The sequence below is a fragment of the Chroicocephalus ridibundus genome, chromosome 3, assembly GCF_963924245.1.
Source record: "Chroicocephalus ridibundus chromosome 3, bChrRid1.1, whole genome shotgun sequence".
NCBI classification, from domain to species: domain Eukaryota; kingdom Metazoa; phylum Chordata; class Aves; order Charadriiformes; family Laridae; genus Chroicocephalus; species Chroicocephalus ridibundus.
This window is the reverse complement of record NC_086286.1, coordinates 122,420,321-122,444,423: the sequence shown is the minus strand read 5'-3', so window position 1 is coordinate 122,444,423 and position 24,103 is coordinate 122,420,321. Positions and strand designations below refer to the sequence as shown.

Below are 24,103 nucleotides of genomic sequence, written 5' to 3'. Positions count from 1 at the left end.
ATTAAGCCTGGTCTTGTTAACTCCTCCCGTTACTCAGACAAAGACAAATCCCTCTCCCTCGATGCCTCTGTACCCACCCGGGCTGGCCGTCGGTTCGGCGCTGGGAGGACACGCATCACATCACGCCAGCAACCAAACCCCCCGCCTTCGGGTACCACACACCCGTGTCGGGAAGGAGCCCAAAAGCCGACTCGGGTTTGGAGTCAGATCCTTTCAACCAGCACATTCAACTAGTTTTGGCATAAAACCAGCAAAACCCCAGGTTTATGCAAGTCAACGCTTAATTTTACCACTCAAAGCAGGGGCGAAAAATAAAAATCTCTGACTTTGAGGGTAGACAAAGCTTGTGCGCCAATGACAGCAATGCAAGGAGGGACAGGCGAGCAGGCCTCCATACATCTATATATATCTATCTATAGATAGATATATCTCAGTGCATGAATTATTATCTCAGAGCTTTTTCTACCTTCCTATTCAGGAATTATTTTTTTTCCCCAGGTTAAGTGATAGATATATAGATAATGCTGCCCATTTACATATATATGTGTTTATATACATTTAAGAAAAAAAATATCAAATGCTGCCCATTTTATATATACAGTGAGCAGAGCCGGGTCCCCGCAGCAGTGCTGCCCTGAGGTGAGATGAAGCGTTACTCCCAGGCACATCAGTCATACAGAAGCATTAAAATAAAATTCGCTGGTTTATGACCCCTGCGTGGCACATCCAGTCCCCCCCAGGAAGGAAAAACCCACACACTACCTGCTCCCATCTGTGTATTTAATGCTGATAAATCCCGGTATTTACTGACGAGAAAAATTTTCAGCTGGTTGCAACTTGATTTGCACCCGTTTTACACGGCGGCACGACATTTACGTCCTAATGCGCTCGCGCAAGATTTACGGCAAAGCGCTCATGCTCCTACTGACATTTTCGAGTTTAGTGTATTTAATCTCACCGTTCAATAAAGTGGCCCCATAAACATGTTTATATCCCTCGGCAATAATATCCCAGGGCACAAGAACACACCAGGCAGGAGAGGACTTAATGGCGCGTAATAATCTTTGGAGAACAAATGTTCCATTAAAAACGAATTTGGAAATGTCTACCTTAATACTATAAGAACCTTAAACTCATTTTCTTGCAACTATTAAACGAATTTAAGCCCCATATGTTTGCTACATCCACTACAATATTGTGCAAACAAAACCCCAGAGAGATATGGAAGAGACACAGACGTGAGCGCAGATTTGGCTCCAGTCAGTTAGAAAACGATTGCTCCCTCTGTTCTTAAAAAATAAGATTAAAACCATTACATGACAAGTTGCGGCTGCACACTGCCAAGTATTACTGCTCAAGCCATTTACAGTAACTTAATTCACTTGTCCAAAACTAAAATAAAATGTTAATGCTGATAATAAGCTTACGGTCCTACTATTTCCATATCCGCAGAAGTCCTACAAGTTACTCTGCAGAGCATTAATAGTGCCGGAGGGTCCCGATGGGATGGGAAGGTGCCCACCAAGGTGCATGGTGCAGAAAACCCCAGCTCCACCTTGGGTGTTGGGTCCTCCCCACCCACCAAACCACATGGACTTTCTCCCACCAGGCTCATCTGCACGCCAAGGCTGGAGATGACGCTAAAAGCCCTCCAGAGTCCAACAATCCCAAGTAAAATGGCCGAGCTCCATGGGGATGGTGCTTTAGCCCACCCATTTCATGATTCCCACGTGAGGCCAGTCAGAGCCACATCGGTGCGATGCTGAAGCTGCTCTGAGCTTGCAAATGCCAAAGAACAGTCTGAATCCTCCTCCTTTTTTAACACAGGCCACGGAAACAGCCTGGGAGAGTTGCCACCACCCTGCTGCTAATGCAGGAGGCACTACCACCCTCTCCATCATCACCATCAGGGACCACCACCATTTATTACCCAGCTTTGCTCACCTCAGACACTGGAATGAAGGAGCCCTTGCTGTGAAACACCCACAGCTGCCTCCAGCAGAGCTGTGTGTGCCATGGCCATCCCAGAGCGGGCAACGACAGCATCTGAAGGATCCGGGACATCCATGAGCGTCTTGGGTACCTGGGCAGGTGGCATTTCAATTGCCATTACCTAAACTTTGCAATTCTCTAAATGTTGTAATGGGCTATTCCATGTAACCACCTAATTATTTTAAGGTGGTGATAACCCCGGAGCAACAAAGAACTCCCCTTCGTGGCAGAACAAGGCCAACACGTTGTGCACAGGCAGACGCGAAGCCCAGGGGTGGATGTACACACGTGGGAACAAGGGTGCCACCAGACACGTCTACAGCCGGAACAAATGGAGATAAATGGAGATAAGTCCAGAGACAGACAGACGCCTGCAGAGTGGCACAAGCAAACAGCACTGCTGAATACACGTCCAGCTCATCTACAGAGACGCTGAGCTGACGGGAGGACTTTCCTGGAAAGGCAGGGCAGGTCTACAGACAGCAGTCTTGCCTCCAAGGACACTGCTCACCTCCACCCCAGCCCTCCTCATAAACACCATTTCAGTGACTTCCATTTGTTTATTTTGGATCTGGTTCAAGACTTTTCCCCATCCGTTTCCAGATCCTTTGGATGTCTCTCACCGCACTGTGGTGTGCACAGTTCAATGTAGACAGAGCAGCCACTCCTCCCACTCATGAATGTCACTGGGACGGTAATCACGCAAGCGAACAGGACTTGGCTGACCTTTAATGACTCTCCTGAGCTTGTTCTGGACAAGCCTCGCTCATCTTCTGTAGCCCTACTATTTACAGTTGGACATGAACCGGGTCCTTCAGTGATCATTTGGTCTCAAGCAGGGCAAGAAGCCAGCATGGCGCAGGGCCATGACCAGGGGTGCTGGCACGCCTACATACAATACACCTGCAAGACACCGTTTCTCCTCTTTGCCATTGCTTTTTGACTTCTTTCAACAAACTTGAGAGGAGTGGAAAAGAGCTACCCTGCCAGAAGGCTACACCCAAGCACCTGGCAACAGATACGATAAAGTCTAACCACAGCCCAGCCACAGAGGAGCTTCAGTTCCTTCCTTTCCTCACCCTCTCACAAACAAGCCGTCATTATTTTCATTTTTGGAACTCAAGCCACATATCGTTTGCTATTTTTCAGAAGAGTGCTTGCTGAGAAGCTGCCACCTTTAAGGGGAAATCCCACGTTCAAGCCTACAGAGCCCTCCCAAGCCATGTGTCCTCCCATCCACTAACAATGAAGGGACAAAGCACAGAGAGGATTAACACAACACCAGTTCAAGTCTTATAGGCGGTCTTCGACAGGAGACCGTTCTGGTCTGGTTCTGGTCTCTGGACCGACAGGAAGCAAAGCTCAGGAGACCGTTCAGGACCTGTGGCACACATGGTCTCATCTACTGAGTAGCTCATCTACCCAGGGTTCCAGAGCCAGCTTCATGCATTTTCAGAAAGGTTGAGTTTCAGAAGACTCCAGGTTCTAGCCCTTCATCAGCAGGGACAGGTACCACCAGTCCACCCATGACACCTGCAGGAACTGACCTCCACCATCCCAGTTACTAACCTGAGCTAGAGCACCTGCAGCTTCCACTACTGGAACAGGTATCCCAGAGGTGGGCAATGGCAATTGCTACACCCACCCAACACACACATCGATGGCTTGTTCTTTAATGCAATCCAGACCTCCAGTAACAGAGACACTGAAATTCATTTTTTCTCTGCAGAAAGGATGCTATTTGCCATTACTGGCTCTTCACCCTACATGGGAAGAGCTGCAATTTCATCACTTTCTCCATCTGTCCACTTCAGAGCACATGGCACCACGTGGAATGACAAATCCTGACCGTGACAGGCTGGCTAGATTTTGAAACGCGCACAGACCTTGAGGATGAAACATTGTGGGTGGAGAGCACAGCCCAAAGGCACATGCAAGTCAGACAGGAGAACCGCAGTGATGCAGCCCAACCCTCCCCTGCGTTCAGATAAAAGTTCCAAATCACTGCTAACCCAGCTCTGTTCCTGAGCTCATCCCACCTCCCTCCTCCAAATATCCTCCTGACTCATGCAAAACGCAGCCACACCAGCCTATTTTTACCTCTGAACACACACCGAGAGCCTGCATGTACAACCGAGCCAGGACGCAGCACTTCCAAACTCCAGTTGACACCACGGCTTGGCCAAACCAAGGATTAGAAATCCCAAGCCTCCGACACAAATACCTTTCCAAAAACGTGAAAACTTCACCAATCTCTGCCCAAAAAGTGGGAGTTGTTGGAAACTCAATTCCTCCCCCTCCTGCCCCCCAAGTATATTTCAGGTGCTAAATGAGGAGGTTTGGAAGATGTGCAAGGTCCTGCACATGGGTCACGGCAAGCGCCGGTATCAATACAGGCTGAGGGATGAAGGGATTGAGAGCAGCCCTGCCGAGAAGGGCTTGGGGTACTGATGGATTAAAAGCTCAACATGAGCCGGCAACGTGTGCCTGTAGCCCAGAAATCCAACCACATCCAAAACAGTGAGGCCAGCAGGTCAAGGGAGGCGATTCTGCCCCTCTGCTCCACTCTCATGAGAGCCGACCTGGAGTCCCGTGTCCAGCTCTGTAACCTTTAGACCTTCAGCACAAGAAAGACATGGACCTGTTAGAGAGAGCCCAGAGCAGGACACAAAGACGATCCGAGGGCTGGAGCACCTCTGCTGTGAGGACAGGCTGAGAGAGTTGGGGTTGTTCAGCCTGGAGAAGACTTGGGAGACACCATATTGCGGCCTTCTGGTACTTAAGGAGGGCTTATAAGAAAGAGGGAGAAAGACATTTTACCAGAGCCTGTAGTTACAGGACAAGGGACAATGGTTTTAAACTGAAAAAGAGTAGATTTAGATCGGACATAAGGAAGGAATTCTCTACTGTGAGGGTGGTGAGGCGCTGGAACAGGTTGCCCAGGGAAGCTGTGGATGCCCCATCCCTGGAGGTGTTCAAGGCCAGGCTGGATGGGGTTTTGAGCAGCCTGGTGTAGTGGGAGGTGTCCCTGCCCAAGGCAGGGAGGTTGGAACGAGATGACCTTTGAAAATCCCTTCCAACCCAAACCTTCCTAGGATTCTAACAAGAACCTTTGTCTGGACAGGAGGAGAGGACACACTTATGAAGACTCATTAGTGATTTCCTAGTTTTCCCATGGAGGACAGCACTGGTACCAGACCCTCCCAGGAGCCAGTGATTCACATCCTCCGCAAGTGAAGTTTGGGCAACAAACCACTAAACAGTGGTGTTTGTTTTTCTTTTAAAAACCAAAAAAGTCTTGCAGGGCAGGAAACGGACTCCTGACAAAACACTTCCCACACGCTCTCTGAAAAATAACCAAACCAAGCAGTCGAAGAAGGCTTGTGATCAGCCACATGCGGTTACAAACATGTTTCAGATCTGGGAACATGAGGGTCAGCACAAGACAAGACCTCCCTTCCCACCACACCCTACATTGAAGTTACCTCTATAAGAGCACCTTTGGTCCAACTCTCCCGAGACCCACAGGAGCTCCTGCCCACCACCACGGGATGCTCTCCCTGCGTGTATCCCTACACTGGCGTTGGGGACCTGCAGAATAGACTTGCTCTTCCTTTCGTTTAAAAGGGAACGGCCAGCGTATTTTATGTAATTATTAACTTTTAAACGGCTTTCACAGAGTTAATCTTCATTATAACCCTCTTGGACAGCTGGTAACCCTGAGCAAGCAGGGCCATATAAATATCCAGACACCCGCAGATGCCAACCCCAGGATTAAATTTGCCTCCTGCATTTCTTTCCCTCAGAAAAAGCCTTGGCGAGCGAGGAAAAAAATATCTGCCTTGTTATTCGAGGAGTTATGAGTGAGAGCCTTACGGATGCGAGAAATCACAGCCCCTCCCGGCACAGAAACTGGTGCCGGGTTTTTGGCCAAAAAACAAGGACAACCCTCCTCTCCCCGCAGAGCTGCCCTGCCTCCGACACTCGACCCTACACCTTAACAGCCGGGCACAAATCCCGATCCCTTATTAAATGAATCCAGGGGCCACCCAGGAATTTTGACCATGGGATAGTTTGGGTTTTTTCTTCCCCCTTTTTTTTTTTTTGAAGCAGATTTGGGAGCAAACATACCAGTTTCCCCAGGCAGCTCCACACAGACCTGCGTATGTTGGACACATGGCTTGTGTAGTAACACACATTAAACGTGAGGAAGCACTGGGGTCTTCAGGCCTGCTAATGCAATAAGGCTCAGGAGCGAGATGTGATAAACCTGCACACTATTAGGTTTCCGTCTCTCTAAGCAGAAGACCAGTCTCCCTTGTTCATGTCTTCCAAGGCTCCCTTTCACCACAAAGCCTTGGTCACCTCCTGCATAAACCCTATGGAAACCCTGCAGCTTCCCGAGAGGTCAAGGATGAGTTTGGGGCAAACCTGAGCAAAGTTTTGAGTCGAGCAGTTTGAGGAAGATGGTGCTCTGAACTCATCCGATGTCACCCCAAAGCACCCACGGCAGAGGTTTCCACTGCAGACGAAGGGCTGCTTCATCCCACCCCAAAGTGAAGCATCACACCAATGCTGGAGCACTCGTAGCATGAAACACAGAGCTCCCACACAGCCCAACAAGCTCCAGCAATGGAGCATCCCTGTTTCAAGGCTCAGAAGTAAAACAGCATACGTATTTCTCCTGGTGCCCACCACATACCTGCCCCTTCCAGCACAAGGACACGGACCTGTTGGAGCAGGTCCAGAAGATGATCAGAGGGCTGGAGCACCTCTGTTGTGAAGGCAGTGTGAGAGAGTTGGGGTTGTTCAGCCTGGAGGAGAGAAGGCTCCGGAAGACCTTATATTGGCCTTCCAGTATCGGAAGGGGGCCTACAAGAAAGCTGGAGAGGGACTTTTTACAATACATCTAGCGATAGGACACGGGGTAATGGCTTCAAACTGAAAGAAGGGAGATTTAGATTAGGTATCAGAAAGAAGTTTTTCATTATGAGGGTGTTAAGACCCTGGCACCGGTTGCTCAGAGAAGCTGTGGATGGCCCATCCCTGGAGGTGTTCAAGGCCAGGATGGATGGGGCTTTGAGCAACCTGGTCTAGTGGGAGGTGTCCCTGCCCATGGCAGGGGTGTTGGAACTAGATGGTATTTAAGGTCCCTTCCAACCTAAACCACTCTATGATTCCAATTGAATAAGCTCCCTTTCCGCCTGGATCCCACTTTGCAGAGGTAGACAGGCTGACTAATGTTAGAGGACAAGCGGTCATCTACAGATCATTAAGCTGCAGATGCCAGAAGAGACTGCTTTGGAAAAAAAAAACCAAACCACAACACCACCTTCTGCCTCTCCGTTTTGGCAGGTAGACAGACATTAATCCCTCATTTCATGCTCTGCCTGCCAGAGTCATATTAGGGTTTGCACACAAGCCCAGGGCCGCTCCTCTCCAGGCGTAACCGCAATTACCAAACTATGTTAGCAGCAATGGGCACACCTGCCCTCTTGAGATGCTGCTGGCCATCTCTGCCCTACCTGTGGTCAGGGCACAAAACCTTGAGGCCACCACAGTCTGAGAGTGGTGAAGCTTTTAACCCCATGGCTCCTCCCGACGCTCTGCAGATGTGCAGATGAGACGGAGTCCCCAGAGGTGTGTTTCCACAGCAGCTCCTCCATCCTCACCCTGCCTCCCAGCGTGATGCTCCTGCCAAACAAGCTGTTACCCATCTAGGAGCTGATCAAAGGAAAAACTAACCCTACAGAGAAACCCATGCCTACTACATGTCTTTCATCTCATTTACCCATAGAAGCACTAAGGAGGGGTCCTAAAGTAGCATCTAGAGTCACCCCATAGACCTGCAAGCGCCATCCCTGCAGCTGGGTTTCCTTATTCAGGGTAGCAGTTGAGAAGGAAGTGACACCGGACTCGAGGAAGGATATCCACTGCTGGGTTGCTTCCATGCACTTGCTTCCCTTCATTAGGTGATGGATCTACAGAAAAGATTACGGTTATGTGTGGGCTTGTTTAGTCAGTGTGCTGACTCTTTAAAAAAAAAAAAAAGAAGTAATTTTACTCTGATAAGCATCTTCCAACACTAACCATAAATGAGTATCTGATTCCATGTGAGGACAAGCCTGCAATGACCCGAGACGTCCCGATGCACACTGCCAACACACCCGCTGGTAACATTCACATGGGGACGCTTCGGAGCTGCAGCACAGGGTCAGGTTCTCCATGGCACAGGGCTTTCCAGCGAGGCTCTGGTCCCTCTTCAACACCCTTACCAACTTGCTATGGAGCAGACCAAGCTCAAACCTGGTCCTACAACAACTGAGCTGCAAGCCAACAGCCATTCCCTACAAATCACCAACCGAGACGATCCCAGCTCCCAACATGCTGAAAACCGGGCATCCTGACAGCTGAGCAACCAAGACCCCCAAATCCTCAAATTCCCCATCTTTCCACCATCACCCCTCACCTCCCCACTCTGCTTTCGATCCTGCGCCATTTTCAGTACGTACTCTTCTACCTGCAAGAGTAGAAGCAGCCTCAGCTCTACCTCAGCTGCAAACAGCTTCTGCAGAACAGTTTATTTCTCTGATTATTTAACCGGAGGCTTCCTGGCTTCGCTCTCACCACCCACTGCAATAATGTGCAATTACCAGACTTGAAGAAAAATAAAAGGGAAGTGGCATCTCATGCCAGGCCAGCGCTGCCAAGAACTATTCTTCAGTCTTTCAACTCCGAAAAAAAAAAATAAAAAAAAATCACCAAACTCTTCTTGCCTCTTGGCAGATCATTTCAGGCAGCTTCTTCTATCACAGGAGGTTTCACCCAAAACCGTAACGTTTTACACCGTCTTTGCCTTTCATCCTCTGCTACTCAATGGGTGAAAGCCAAAGGCAACACTATCACCGATGCCTGCAGGATGCCTGCAAGCCCATCGTCATGTTTGGCATAGGCCGATGCCAAATTTGGCATTTCCAAGACATTCACGAGACAGGATTCAAGTCTCCATTTTTATTACAAGTTCAATTCCTTGCCTTTGGAAACAGAAGAACAACAGAAATGGGCATTCGCTAAAATGAAGGGACTGTTTAGAAGAAAACGTTTCCAGCATGTTGACAGTTCCTAATCTTCTAAAAGAAAGCAGTCATACAAGGTTAAAACCACAGAGCGCTATCAGCCCTGTGCCCATGTCGTGCAGGCGCCACGCTGATAATTTCTTTGGAAATCTTTGGCAAACTACTTTTCCCCTTTGGATTCCCATCTGCAGGGCTAGAGAGTAAGAGCCAGCTGAAGCAGCAAGAGGCCCAGCTTCTCCAACCACAGCTCCACCGTTGGTGCTGCTCTACCTTCACGATCCCAGGCAGGCGAGACCTGGGGGCTTTGGGGACAGGCCCCGCCATGGGGACCGACGTGAGGACAGACGTGGAAGTAGGCTGGCTGCTAACTCAGGCCATTAGTCATCGCAAGCATTTCCCAGACCTCTGAACCATTTAATCCAGCGAGAATCATCGGCATTCGCCATCTTGGCTGGACCACGTCCATGTTAAGGACACAGGTCTTGTTTTAACACCAGCCTCCCAAGCTACTGCTAATTTTAGGTTTGGGCTGTTATTTAAGGCACGTATTATGCCCAGAGAGAGCACGGGGCACAGATACCAGCTCATGGGAAGATGAGGACAAGTGAAACACCCCATGACAACAACCGCTGCTCAGGATCGCAGGCGTATCTCAACTACGTAAGCAACTCAGTGTATCAAGCACCATCAGCAACCGGGCAACAGTCTGAGCCACCACTTCTACCCTAAAATCCTCTTCTTTTGGAAAGAAGCCCAATCACAGCGAGATGACTTCACTCCAGCACTGCTGCCTCCCTGACTACGCTTCACACAGAACCTTTATGAAATCAGTAACAAAAATCGATAATAAAATCCGCCAAGTGGACAAAGCCTTGGATGCCAGCCGTGCTCCCGTCATCACAGGAGATGCACAGGGTGCCGGTGCAAGAGCAGCCGCCCAAGCACAGCTCCTCCGAGCAGAGGCTGCAGCACCTACGTCAGACCCGGTCTTGCCTTTCAAAGGTTAAAGCTGTTTACCGAAAGGATTAGGAGGGAGGAGATGGTAAACTAGGAGGAAGCGGGGGGAGACTGTGCGCAAGAGCTACGTACACAGGCTTCGCCCCGGCAATAAACACACCTCAACTCCTTGGCACGGCCAACCACCACATAGGTGGGGAAGTCATATGGATGTCGGCACGCTGCCAATACCAGACCCCCGGGCTTCACCCCCAGCCCCAGAAGACGATTTCAACCTAATTTGCCCTCCACGTCCCTAGTGCAACCACAAACCAGGCTGGCACCTGACGACCTGGGGAGCAGCTTGTGGTCCTCGCATCTATGGAGGCTTTGCTCTGGCTGCCTACCATGGAGGGATCTGCACAAGCAGTACGGGAGGGGAAAGATTTCCTCTCTGCAGCAGCCTGAAGTTTGTTCCTGGCTATATTCAGCCTTGTCTGAAACGCTGCTTCAGGGTGAAGCATGATTTGGGTACGAAGACTGCCGAAGCAGCAGAAAACTAAGCCATGATGCTGCAGCTCTGCAGTACATCTTAGCTGTACGGCCGGTTATTAAATAAAAGGTCAATTCCTCTATGGCACTACATCTTCTCTTGTTTCAAGTAAACAGTCTTAAGAGTCAGACGTTTCAATAGGAAAACCAAAGAGGGATTTATAAACCACCACGGGAGGAGAACAATTTCCCTATCTGACATGACAGAGCACCACCACCAAGAAAGAACTAATGAGCAAAGCCCTTCCAGCTAACGCAATGTGATTCAGGCAACACCAGAGCTGCGCTAAAAGCAAGACAAAGCACTAATTGGTTTGCGTTCATCTGCCTGCCTTCACTGCACCAAGTTCAACTGAGGACATTCAGCGGCAGGAGGAAGTCATGAAGCCACCCAAGCCAACACGGAACCAGCGTGACTATGGCACGAACGACTGCGAGGGATGTGCAAAACCGCCCAGCATAACAACGCAATTCACTTCCAGACCTCAGCCACTTGATCAGGTACTGGGACAGTTTATCACCTAAGCGTGTTTTTTGCTGTTACAACCAGCTCATTTCCCAAGGCAAGGGGAAAACTTTGCAAACATCTTGTGAACTTGACGCACTGGCTCAATTCAGCTATTAAAGGATGACAGAGAAGACCAGAACAACTCATGGATGACCCATGAATGATGCTGTCCCCCAAAGGATGATCAGAACTGTGAGGTTATACCTACATGGGTTTACAGAGTCTCGTTGCTCACCATGTATCACCTGCTCTTACCCACAGTTCTTTAACCTGAATCACGCTTGGTGAGCAAAATGCCCCCACAAAGCTGCCCCCATACCACTGCCCACAAAGGCAGCTCCAACTCGGCCTCCAGGAGAAGGGCCTGCTGTGGCACAGGATCTGAAACACCAGGTTAGAAACCAAAGCTGCACCCGCCCAAAGCAACTTGGTCTGCTCCCTGCGCTCGATCGCTCCCCACCCTGTTCAAATTCAGCCCCTGGCTCTGAGATAACAACACTCGCTGCTCAAAAAAAACCAGGAAAGTGAGAAAATCAACCACTGGGTAATTAAGGTAACAGGGAAAAAAGTCACTACAAGTTAGTAACAACCAGTCACTTTTGGCCAACGAACCATGGCCAAAGCTTTGCAGTATTTCTGGTAGCGCCCACAAATAAGGGTGTTTAACAAGGTTCTGCAACCCCGTTGCAGATCACTCACCATCACCCCAAGGACCACATTTTGGGTACCACAGATTTTAGGGACAATGGAGCACAGGGGTTACTGGAAAAAGTTATCACAACGGAAAAAAGATCAAGAAACTGCACCCCAAGGATTCAAAAGAGTTAAAAGGGAACTGAGAAGTAGCACAAACACAACCGAAGGCACAGAACTAATTCCAACAAGACCTTACTGGTTCTATAAATGCATTGACGAAGGCAAACAAAGTGTAGCAGGAAGGAGAAGAGAGTACATGACAGGAGACGCCCTACTCAAAGCCTTCTTTGCTTTGTACTTAAGCACTCAAGGATAACTTTCATCAAGCACTGATCTCTCTTAAACCCTCCAATCTTTTTTTTCAATCCACTCTTTGTTTGGCCCCCCCTTGTTAAATGTGCTTTTCTAAAGGTTAACTGTGAAGAGATGTTTCAGGTTGAGCAACCTCAACCCAAACAGTAAGGACTCATCAGTGCTGTCTGTCTGCACAGGGTAAAGGGGGGTGAAAATCACCACCACAGCTTTGCAGAGGAAGAACCATGTATCATAGTAGGGAGATCATGGCTGCTTGGTGCTCACATTCATGCCACCATTAATTTATCATTGATTTTTACAAATTTCCATTTAACGACCACAGCAGGTCATCTTTAAAGTCTCATCAAAAAGCTGACAGCAAGTCATCCACCAAAAGAACAGAAAAAACTGAGAAGCAGAGCCTCCAGGAAGACCCCACGACACTCATGGAGCTGTACGCCTCCACGACACAACGTTCCTGGCTCCAGCATGGGCGAAGGGCTGGGGACACAAGCCAGCAGTTGGGATTTAGGGCTAAGAACCTGAAATTGAGGCACTGCCAAGAGGCAGGGGATGACTCAGCCTTCCAGAAAGAAGACGACAGGAAAAAGGATAACACAAAAGACAACCAGACCTATGTCTGAGCAACCAAGAAAATAAGGAGTGAAACAGAGAAGGGGGAAGGGGGGTTGGGGCAGGAAGGGAAGGGAGCCTTCATTTAAGATCCTTCTACCAAGAATGGGTGGGAAGGAGAAGAGCTGAGGAGAGCAAGTGACATTCCCTCCATTAACTCTTCTTTCAGGAGCAGGGACACACCATGGGAACAGGGATAGGGAGAAGCCAAGGATGAAGAAACATCTGAGGAACCAGTACATGGGCTTTGTCCTTGCTGCAAGACCCAGCAGGTCAGAAAAGCAAGCGGTCACTTGACGTGGGGGCAGCTCCTCCAAAGCACCACAGAGGACACTACCCCCTACAGCCCCCGGTCGCCACTGCTCACCGTGCCCGTTGCAGTAATAGATCCACTTCTCCCTGTTCTGCGTGGGGGTGGTGGACTTTTTCATAATAGCTTTTTCCACAATGGCACTGGGATCTTGCCTGGGTCCCTTCTTCAGAGTCCGTGAGCTCTTCCTGACACTGCAGACGACAATAACCACCAGGACCAGCAGCAGGAAGAGGACGATCATCCACGGCAAGTGTTCGTTGATGTCGAAGTGCTGGTGGACATTCTGCTGACCTCGCCGGGGTGGCCTGTATGGGACGTTGGACTTGTCGCCCCCCGCCATCTCCAGCGATGGCTGTTTCTCCAGCGCTTGGCTGGTCTGCTTGTGCCGGTAGCTCTGCGCCTGGCCAGCAGTGCTGGAGCCCACTAGGGTCCCACTGGTGCTTTCCGTCTCGTTGGCCGAGGTCTCGTTGTGGTAGCCTGCTGGCCCCGCTGTGCTGCTGGATGTGTGTGGCACAGGAGAGGGGACAAAATCGGGAACTGAAGAATTCAAACCTGTGAAAGGAGACGAGAGCTCAGTGTAATGGCACCGGAGATGGGATATGGCATCATGTCACAGTCTAAGACCTGCCTGAGCATCTGCCTGGCCAGCAGACAGAAACCCAATGCCAGGCAGCAAGAAGGGGAAAAGGTGAAGTTGAGGTTTGGCTCTGGGAACAGATGGGTATGGTTACAGAGGCAGGTTCAAGATAAAATTGACCCTTGTTGGTTAAGGCTAGTGGCAGTTTGTTTTAAAAAAAAAAAAAAAACCAAAAACAAACACACAAACAAAACCAAAACAAAACAACCCAAGTGACTAAAGGCATGCTGTCAATCTGTGTTTGTACATTCAGTACCTCTCAAAAAACCTAAAACTTTGAGGTTTCTTAGGTTTATGAGCACGGGTTTCATTCCAAATCCAGAAAATGTGGTATTTGGGCTAGAAACACATGAAAATTTGGAGGCTTAGTATCTCTCTACCACATTTTGTTTAAGGAACCACAAACTTTTTTTTTAACAGTGTTGCAAGCAGCTGTGGATGCATCAAGTACAAAACAGGTTTCAGAAGCAATAGAAGCAATCTAGCCTCCCTCTAAAAGCTACCTTCCATCTTTACTGCGCTTTCTTATCAACCAACAGCTCTCAGGTCTCAGCCAGCTGCATGACCAAAGCCTGGTGAGAAGGGGAAGGGAGGGCTTTTGTGGCCAAAACTAGAGCTTGCTATAGAAACTCGGCTTCTGAAGATCATGTCTCATCCCAGATGAGACAGAGAGTGGGTGTAACCACCTGTAACGAGATTTTGCCTCTGACGTGGTTACCCAAAACACTCTGATCAGGATACAAACACGGAAAATGCTTTAACTTTTACCCAACTGTCTCCAGTTGATTTCAAAGTTCAGGAAAACACCCTCCCATCTTCCCCCAATAACACGTCAACACCATATCAAGTTCTGAGACCTAATAAAGGAGAAACAGTGGGAGTCTACCACTATCACTGACAACGCTTCCCCGCTATTGTATTCACCAACTCAGGTGTTCAGGCCATCAAAAGTTGCATTTTATTTTTTTTTTTTTTTTTAATTAAAATGCCCCACCTGAGACACTGTAAGGAGGCTGCTTCCCAGGGAGTGTTAAGCACCACCTCAAATGGGGTTCTACAGTGCCACTGCACCAGCCACAGCTAAAGCATCTCCCTAAAGACTGCCATGGTGTATCGTTTTCAACTAAATAAGAGAATGGGGAATTCAACCTGGTTCTCCCCACCACTGACAACTAATAGAAATCTTAGAGGTCAAAGAAAAAAAATGTACGGCACAGCCTATGCTTCTGGAGAGCTGTTTTGGCGATGGATCCCATTCAAGCCAATACGCTGGCTCAGCATGGGGCAAAATGCAGCAGGGAAAGCACGGGCACAAAAGCAGTGAGTCCATCAGGGAAGCAGCCTGGTGGAGCAAAGCTCCTCTCCTGCCAGGGTTTTCCTGCTGCACTCTGCTCAGGTTTGCCACGAACACACAGAGACCAGTGCCAGCACAACACAGACAAGAAACGAGGCTGGGGAACGCGATGTCCTTTCAAACCAAACAGTAGGACAGCCAGGAGTCCAATCATGACTGCAGCGTCAGTGAAAGTGTTATTAAACATGGTTTAATGCAGCTGAGGGCAACCTAGAGCTGCCTTCTGGCCACAAAGCATAATCATAGAATGGTTTAGGTTGGAAGGGATGTGAAAAATCACCTAGTTTCAACCCCTCTGCCATGGGCAGGTACACCTCCCACTAGACCAGGCTGCTCCAAGCCCCATCCAGCCTGGCCTTGAACACTTCCAGGGACGGGGCATCCACAAATTCCCTGGGCAACCTGTTCCAGTGCCTCACCACCCTCACAGTAAAGAATTTCTTCCTAATATCCAATCTAAATCTACCTTCCTTCAGTTTGAAGCCACTACCCCTCATCCTAACACCAGCAAAAGCACCACCCATGCTATAGACCAGGCTGCCCTTTAACAGCCTACGACCAAGGCAGGAACACAATCGCATGACCGAAAACACACCTTTGTTTCAGTGGTGGACATTACCTTTGGGAAGATGAGCAGTTGGTGGAACTTCATAGGGCTCTTCAGCCGCTTCGGTGCTTGACGAAGTCAAGGATGTGTTCGGAAGAGACGCTGGAGAACCACAGACGTTGTCGCTCTCCTTCGTCCCTGGCTTGATGACCACCATGTTTTTCGCAAAGCAGTCAGTGTATGTTTTGCACTTCATCACACTAGAAGGCACATCAGAAAAGGTACCACGAGGGCACGGCTTGCACCTAACGTCTTCCGTCTCGGTTCCTTTCTTGCGGACGCCCCAGCCGACCGGGCACACCGTGTAAGGGACGCAGGTATCGTTTGTCTGAAACGTACCAGACAGGCAAGTGCACTCGCGGTCAGTCAAGGCAGTACAATGAGTTTTCTCAATCATTGGCAGTTCACAGGGTTTTCTACAAGGGTGGCACCGCTCTATGCCGTTCTCATGCTTGGTAAAAGTCCCATCTGGACAAGGGCTGCACTCCCTTAAGGTACTCTTCGTACAATGTTTAGACACATAGGTTCCTGCAGGACATTTGTCGCAGATCAGCTCTTTGTTGGTGGCACGGTCGAGGTGGCGGTACTTGCCAGGGGAGAGGCCGATGGCATTCTGCTCGGAGGTCAGCTTCGACTGACCATCAGCGGTGCCAAGGAGCATGAGCAGCTGGAAGACAGACAGGAGGTATTAGTCAACAACAGGGCGCGAGTGGAGCCCTCTCTGCCGGCGATCCCTTGCAGGATCACAAAGCACATCCCAGAGGGATGCATGTCCCCGTGCGACCACAGAGATGTTCCTACACGCAGGGGAAGGACCTTGGCAACGTCAGGGTGGAAGAGAACCAGTGCAGACAGCAGCACGCTCTCCAGACACATCGCCAGCTACGATTATAATTTCTTAAATTTGACACCACGCTTCTCGGTGAGACTAAGCATCATTTACACTGCAGCCCTGCCAGGGTGGCAAATACTGCTAATTGTGTTTCAGCAGTACGTGCTACCTGGCCACCCCAGGAGAATTCAGACCAGCTTTGCCTTTCAAGGCTGAGAGGCTCCAGCATGAGCCAGGGACGTGCTGAGAAGACAATAAATACACACAGGTGGCAGCTCTGACCTGTAAAACTTTCCTCCTCTGTATTTATTCACCCGCACTTGTTCAAATAGTTACCTTTCTAAAGAACGCAAACCGGGATGAGATCCAGGCTAGCAGGCATTACCGGACTATTTCTCAGCCCCTGTGCCCTTCCACGGGTTTTTATGACCCTGGGCAAGCGTAGGGTTTGGTGAGACCGCAAGGGATGTTCTGCTTCGAGCCTCCAACCACATCTGAACCCACTTTAAACCAGATGCATTAGCAACAGGAGAGAAAACCCGATGCTATTTTTAAGCTTTTTGAGGAGCTCTGCTGTAACTCAGTTCCTCATTGCATCAGATGGAGGTAAAAGGTCCCCAGTTTTTAGACACTGAACTGCATCCAGCTGGGCTTGGCTAGATGATGGCTACACATCTGTTTATCTCTACCTATTTCCAATCCCAGGGCTTTACTCTCTTAGTTCCTTTGCATCGAGGCTGCTTCATCTACAAGAGAAGCTCCGTCTACCAAGCAGGACCTCCACTTCCTCCAGAAGACCTCTGGTCCACGGATCTAACGTCCGTTATGCCAGCAGAGATAAGACGCCAAGAACAAAAGGCGTATCAGAAGAAAGGCTGACACAACCTCGTACAGCATGCAAAGCAACAGGAAAAAAAAAAAAAAAACCCAAACATTTTCAAACAGCCGCAGGCTGAGTGAGGGGGGGAAGAGAGAGGGACGGGCCAACGTTACCTTGAATTTCCAAAGGCGCTTTTCCTACACTGAAGCTAAAAAGACCAGAGACCCTGACGCTTTTCACAGCCAGGCGCATAAATCACTTGGCTGTGTTATACAAGCCCTCGCCTCTTGCTCTGCTACCTATTCCGGGCTATCAGCCAGCAAGAATATATTCAGAAGCAAGGGGGGGGGGGAAAAAAAAAAAAAGAAAAAAAAAAAAGAGAAAAAGAAAAAAAAGAAAAGCCTCCCAACAACATGACTCTGCAGAAGGCACATCGCAGCAGAGCCGCAAGCTGCGCCGCGTCATTTTTGGTGCAGTCTCTCGCTTCCTGGAAACACACAGCACATTTCTCTCTCACCTGCTAAATAATTTACGGCTCAGGATTTGTACAAAACACTTCAAATTATTTTTTTTAATTTTTCTTTCCCCCCCCCCCTCTCCTGAAGCAGCAATTACAGAGCAGGCAGAAGCAGGCAAGCCCGCAGGAGTTGACGAGGATCCTGCGGCGGCCAGGCTAATTACGGCTCGTCAAATTAAAACAAAAAGCGGGGCTGCTGCCCTGGCAGGCAGCAAAGGCTTACAGGATGCATTTTATTTTTTCCCCTCCCCTAAGACATGATTTCACAAAGTGCTTAGCTGGCTCTAAGGAAACCTGCCGCCCGCAATCTTCATGACGCAACCCTGAATTAGCAAACCAGACACAGCGGGATCTGGTCTCCCGAGGTCGTGTGGGGGGGTCACCTACTCATCCTCCTCCCCGTGCCGGTTGCTGGGGCGTTGGGACAGGCCTGCCCCACCAGCTCACATCCAAATTTCTCCCTCTGCATCAAGCTAGACCTCAGGAAACCCATGGACAACCCCACACGTGCCATGGGTCCCGTCCTGCTCTCCCTTTTCTTCCCATCTCCAGCATCTTTCCATCACTCATCTGGGTAACCAAAGTCAGTGGGACCCACACCACCCTAACACCACCAGCTTAATTTTTTGTTTGTTTCCGTTTGTTTGTGGGTTGTTTTTTTTTTTAAAACCTTATCTCAAACAAAGTGGCACTGGTGCTCTTGAACATCTCCAGATCTTCAGCTGCACATGCACTTCCAAGCTTAGGGACAACAGCAAGTCATAGAATCACAGAATAGTTCGGGTTGGAAGGGACTTTAAAGATCATCTAGTTCCAACCCCCCTGCCCTGGGCAGGGACACCTCCCACTAGATCAGGTTGTTCAAAGCCCCATCCAGCCTGGCCTTGGACACCTCCAGGGATGGGGCAGCCACAGCTTCTCTGGGCAACCTGTTCCAGTGTTTCACCACCCTCACAGTAAAGAATTTCTTCCTGATATCCAATCTAAACCTCCCCCCTTTCAGTTTTAAACCATTACCCCTCGTCCTATCATAACACTCCCTGATAAAGAGTCCCTCCCCATCCTTCCTGTAGGCCCCCTTCAGGTGCTGGAAGGCCACTATAAGGTCTCCCCAGAGGCTTCTCTTCTCCAGGCTGAACAACTCCAACTCTCTCAGCCTGTCCTCATAGCAGAGGTGTTCCAACCCTCTGATCATCTTCGTGGCCCTCCACTGGACCGGCTCCAACAGGTCCATGTCCTTCTTGTGCTGAGGACTCCAGAGCTGGACACAGGACTCCAGGTGGGGTCTCACCAGAGCAGAGCAGAGGGGCAGAATCCCCTCCCTCACCCTGCTGGCCACGTTTCTTTTGATGCAGCCCAGGATGTGGCTGGCTTTCTGGGCTGTTAAGTCCCAGTGGGGGAAGGCTAAGCAACACTGAGCATCCTCTGTTGATTCAGATTTGTGTTTACGGTCCCTAAAACCATCCAGCTGCTCAGGTTTGGTGGCTGGCACCACGCCGATCCCTGAAAGAGAAGGCCAGGAGGACATCCTCAACAAAAAAGGGGCGTCTGCTGGTTTGGTGCCTCATCCTCAAGACTGCCCAGGAACACGCAGAACCAGACCTTTCTAGCAGATACACCCCGTCTCAATGGCAAACGCAACAGAATAATGAAGTGAGCTCTGCTTAGCCACTGGATTTCAGTTCATTACTCCAATATCGAGGAAAGTGTATAGGGTAACAAAAAAACACAGAGAAAAGGAATCGGTGCAAGGTCTGAGCAGATCTGGTTTCAAGCATTTTCGGTGCCGCTCTCTGTGCACGACGCAGGAGCAGCTCCTGATACTAAAGCCAAAAAAAGGGTCAGGTGGGATGGGGCGGCCACGATCCCAAAGAGCTCCACACCGAGGCCCTCCACCACACCAGCAAAGGCAAGTCCTGGCCACCTTCACCTACTCCAACACATGGAGGTTTTTATGGCATAAGGAAAGCGGATCAGGCTGGGGAATGTTCTCATTTTCACCTCCCCACATCGGGGAAATGGCTTGGACAAGGGAACCTTCGCGCTCGGCTGCAGACAAACCCTTGAGCCAGAAGGACGCCGCAGCTGTGGTGGGCATGACCCACCTCTCCACCACCCAGCTTGATGGTTCCATCTCCATGGTCACATCTATGCTGTGCCTCCATCACCCTCATAAATAACTGCACGCTGCAGGAGAGACCCCACGGGTAATTGGCACAGTAAATAGCTTTTAGGGGCCACATGCATGGGGACGTGGCAGGGACACAGCGGCTCGTTCAGGACCCAAACCCACTCGGTGAGCCAAGGCGCCAGCAGAAAGTTGGTGGCTCAACCAACATTTGTGTCCCGAAATGGGGTGACACCTCGAGACAGTCAACACCTCGGGTTGTGGGCAGCAATGCGCCACCACCAGCCCTGCGGGGAGGCACTGAGAAACCTAAAAAAAAAAATCATAAAAATAAGAGAAAAAATGACAAAAGCCAGCTAAACGCAGGGCACTTGACCCTGGTAGAGAAGAGCAGGAGCAGAGAGCTGTAAGCGAGCACGGACTGACAGTGCTAAATCGATACTCCAGGAACAGTTTCCATGCAAAATCTGTCCAATTTGGTAGAAATGGCAGCTGGCTCCATGGCAATGCCTTGGCACAGGTCAGGGATGGGCTGCACAGCCTTTCCCGAAGGTCATCTGCACCCTCCGCCGACCAGCACCGGGAAGTCACTTGCAACATTAAAAGAGGAAAAAAAAAAAAAAACAAAAAAAAAAAAGAAAAAAACCAAAACCCCAGAAAGACACAAATAAACCGGTCTGGAAGTTTTACGGTAACTTTGCAGACAGGAGGAGCCCACCTCCTGCCCCGCACACTGTAAAAAGAATCAAGTTACTCCAAAAAAAAATTGCCTGTCAGGAGAGTATCGAAGAGCAAAACAAGTTTCTGCTTCTTGCGACGCGACTGGCTATTGCAGCTGGGCTGGGGGTTGTGAAACCGAGAGTCTGGGGCTCCCTCTGCTCCGCAGCCCCTTTACTACGCCTCGTGAGCCAAGCGCAGGCAGCCGAGGGTGCCAGAACAGCAGCACCCACCGGCCGGCACGTCTGGTCCCCATGAAGGGGAACCCAGCAGCTATTCCTGCAGCCAGCGCCGACCGCAGCTCGCCAGTATCCCCGGTGGCCATGGGTTTGCCCCAAGCAGATGAAATCCCCCGGGTTCCCCCAAAGCCCCGAGTCAAAGCAAGGCGACAAGGTGCCGGTTTGAGGCGAGGGCACTGGGGTGGGGAGGGGGGTGTCACAGAATCATAGCACTGACGAGTTTGGAAGGGACCTTTCAGATCATCTAGTTCAACCATCAACCTAACTCTGACAAAGACCACCACTAAACCATATCTCTAAGCACTGTGTCTACCCGTCTTTTAAACACCTCCAGAACGGTGACTCAACCACTTCCCTGGGCAGCCTGTTCCAATACTTGATAACCTTTCCAGTGTAAAAATTTTTCCTAATGTCTAATCTAAACCTCCCCCAGCACAACTGTGAGGCCACTTCCTCCCGTCCTAGAGATGGTGGGAACCACCTTGCGGCAGCCACCCAAAGCCCGCGCCAAGCAAGGGAAACCATGGCCAACACCAGCCTTACGCAAGCGCTGCCGCGTGGCTACCGCTCAAAAAACCAGGCAGATTTGGGTTTGCTGCACCAGCAGCTGGCGATTCCAAGGCACTGCCATGGGGCTGGAAGGACATTAACTCCTTGTGGGGCTGGAAAGAACATTAACTCCTTGTGGGGCTGGAAAGAACATTAACTCCTTGTGGGGGGCCAAAGGGAGTTGCCCGAAATTTTGAGGATGAAGATGTGAGATGAAGAAACCCTGGCCGCTGGCCAAGGGAGCATCCTGCCAGCTCAGGAGCAAAGGGGAATTTCGTCTTACGGCTCTTTTGCCCGCACGATCAGCACACGCAGAGGCTCGAGTACACGCACGCACAAGCAATGTACACACGTTTGCTCAGACTCAGCTTTATTTTGCAAAATTGCTGGTGGATTTCCCTACGCTTTTATATCAGGTTTCCCCCCCCCCCGCCTCCTATACCTGCCATTCCCGACTGACCTCCAGGATCCCAGCTGGAGCTCCATATCTCAAGTTCCCCATCAGCATCTCATCTTCTAGCTGTGCCGCCGCACTCGCTCCTCCCCGTGGGAAACGGGCGCTGGGGAGAGCCCAGCCAGCACCGTGCACCGACCCCGGCTGCTCCTTCGCCTTCAGAGCAATGAGGCCGTTTCTAATGCTCTCCCAAGCTTTAGATTATTTTTTGTTTACTCGGCTTCCTCTCGAGCCAGCACCGGCTTGCTAAGACCCACCTTGAGTTCAAGAGCAAGCGTGCTCCTGGGTTACACAACCCAGCCGCAGCAGCTGCGGCGTGTGCCTGACACACCGAATTACCGTCTCCCCCCCCAAAAAAAAAAAGAAGGGATGGAGCCCCGAAGGGCTGGCTGGGAAGGGCCGTACCTGGGGAGGTAAAGCTGGAGGTGAACCCGCCGGAAAACATAAGTGTTGAGTCAGGGCTGCTGCCTGCAATTAGCAGCGGGGAGTTTTGCTGCCTGTCCAAAGGGTGGCAAGAAAAGCAGCTGGGAGGGATGGATGGAGGGATGGATGGACTGATGGAGGGAGGGATGGATTGGCTGATGGGGGGGATGGATGCATGGATGGATGGGGGGATGCCAGCCCCGTGCCGAGCTCCTGGAGCGGGGCAGGGGGGTGAAGCAAGGATCGGCTCATCCCGACACAGCCCTGGATGAAGCCCGCGGAGAAGATGCCGCCCATCGCCCGCCCGCAGTAACACGGGGATGGAGGGGATGGAGCAGGGGACATCGCACCGGGTACCCTCTCTGCCAGGGCGGGGGCGTCGGGGTGGAGGGACGATGGGGGACACCGCTCACCCCAGGGCGCCGCGGAGGCGTGGGGGGGGCACCCAAATACACGAATCCCGCCCCAAAACACCCTCTTGCCTGCCCCCCACCAGACCGGCGGCATCACCCCCACACACACGCGGGCGGGGGGGGCGGGCAGGCAGCCCCGCACTGCAGCACGCACACACACACCACCACCCCCCACTCCCCCGCGGATCTTGCGCGGGCGGCGCAGGGACACAGACCCACACCCCCCACACTCACCGTGAGGAAGCCAGCGAGCGCGGCGGCGGCCGCCCCCATGGTGGCGGCCGGGGCCGGGGCCGCCGCGCGGCTCAGCGCAGCGGGCGAGGCGCTGCCCGTCCGGCCGCGCTGCCTCAGGCGGCGGGGCGAGGGTCTGGCGGCGGCGGCGGCCGGCGGCGGCGGGGCGGGGGGCAGGCGGCCATGGCGGCCGGGGCCGGGCGGGGCGGGGGCCCTGCCGCCCGCCGCGCTCCCACCTGCCTGCGGGGCGGCCGGCTGCGCACTGCCGCGCGCGGCGGGGCGGCGCGCACGTGGGGCGGGCGCGGCGGGGGCGGGGCGCCCTTTGTGGCGTCACCGCCCGCCCGCGCAAGGGCGCCCCCCCTCAGCTCCCCCCCACCCGGGCTCCATCCGCTTCCCGCGCAGCGCAGCCGCTGCCTCAGCGCTCCGCACACCCGGGCTCCCCCCCCGCGGGTCTCCGCGCCGGCGGAACATCCCCCCCCCCACGCTCCGTCCGCGGGGTGCGGGAAACCGCGGGGCTGGGAGCGATCGTAGGACCACAGGCTGGTTTGGGTGGGAAGGGGCCCGCTCGGGGCATCGCGTCCCACCCCCCCGGCCGTGGGCAGGGACATCTTCAACTAGATCAGGTCGCTCAGGGCCCCGTCCGACCTGGCCTGGAATGTTGCCAGGGCATCCACCACCTCTCTGGGCAACCTGGGCCAGGGTCTCACCCACCACCACCGGTGTAAAATTGTCTTCCTTCTATCTAGTCTGAATCTTCCCTCTTTTTAGTTTAAGGCCATCTCCCCCTGTCCTATCGCAACAGGCCCTGCTAAAAAGCCCATCCCCATCCTTCCTGTAGGCCCCCTTTAAATATTAGAAGGCTGCTCTAAGGTGTCCCCGGAGGTGGGGACAGTGTCTTCTGTGTCTTCTCCAGGCTGAACAACCCCAGCTCTCTCAGCCTGTCCTCACAGCAGAGCTGCTCCAGCCCTCTGAGCATCTTTGTGGCCTCCTCTGGATGTGTCTGAACAGGTCCATGTCCTTCCTGTGCTGAGGGCTCCAGAGCCGGACACAGGACCCCAGGTGGGGTCTCACCAGAGCGGAGCAGAGGGGCAGAATCCCCTCCCTCGCCCTGCTGGGGATGGAGCTTTTGATCCTGCTTTTGATGCAGCCCAGAATGCGGTTGGCTTTCTGGGCTGTGAGCGC

The 24,103-nt window shown here is 51.6% G+C and overlaps 1 protein-coding gene across 3 annotated transcripts in view; it reads right to left on the bottom strand.

Annotated features, from left to right (window-relative positions):
- TNFRSF21 (TNF receptor superfamily member 21) overlaps positions 1-23,090 on the bottom strand; it is a 38,399-nt gene extending 15,309 nt beyond the window's left edge. For 2 of the 3 annotated variants that reach the window (XM_063330607.1, XM_063330609.1), the window contains exons 1-3: positions 21,861-21,923; positions 15,611-16,265; positions 13,055-13,552 (exon numbers count right to left, since the gene is read on the bottom strand). In XM_063330607.1, the coding sequence (XP_063186677.1) occupies positions 13,055-13,552; positions 15,611-16,265; positions 21,861-21,908 (1,201 nt within the window). In that variant the 5' untranslated portion in view covers positions 21,909-21,923. Of the gene's footprint in view, positions 1-13,054; positions 13,553-15,610; positions 16,266-21,860; positions 21,924-22,924 lie in introns of those variants that run through there. The other variant, XM_063330608.1, reaches the window with a different exon arrangement.
- Between the last annotated feature and the right edge of the window lie 1,013 nt (positions 23,091-24,103).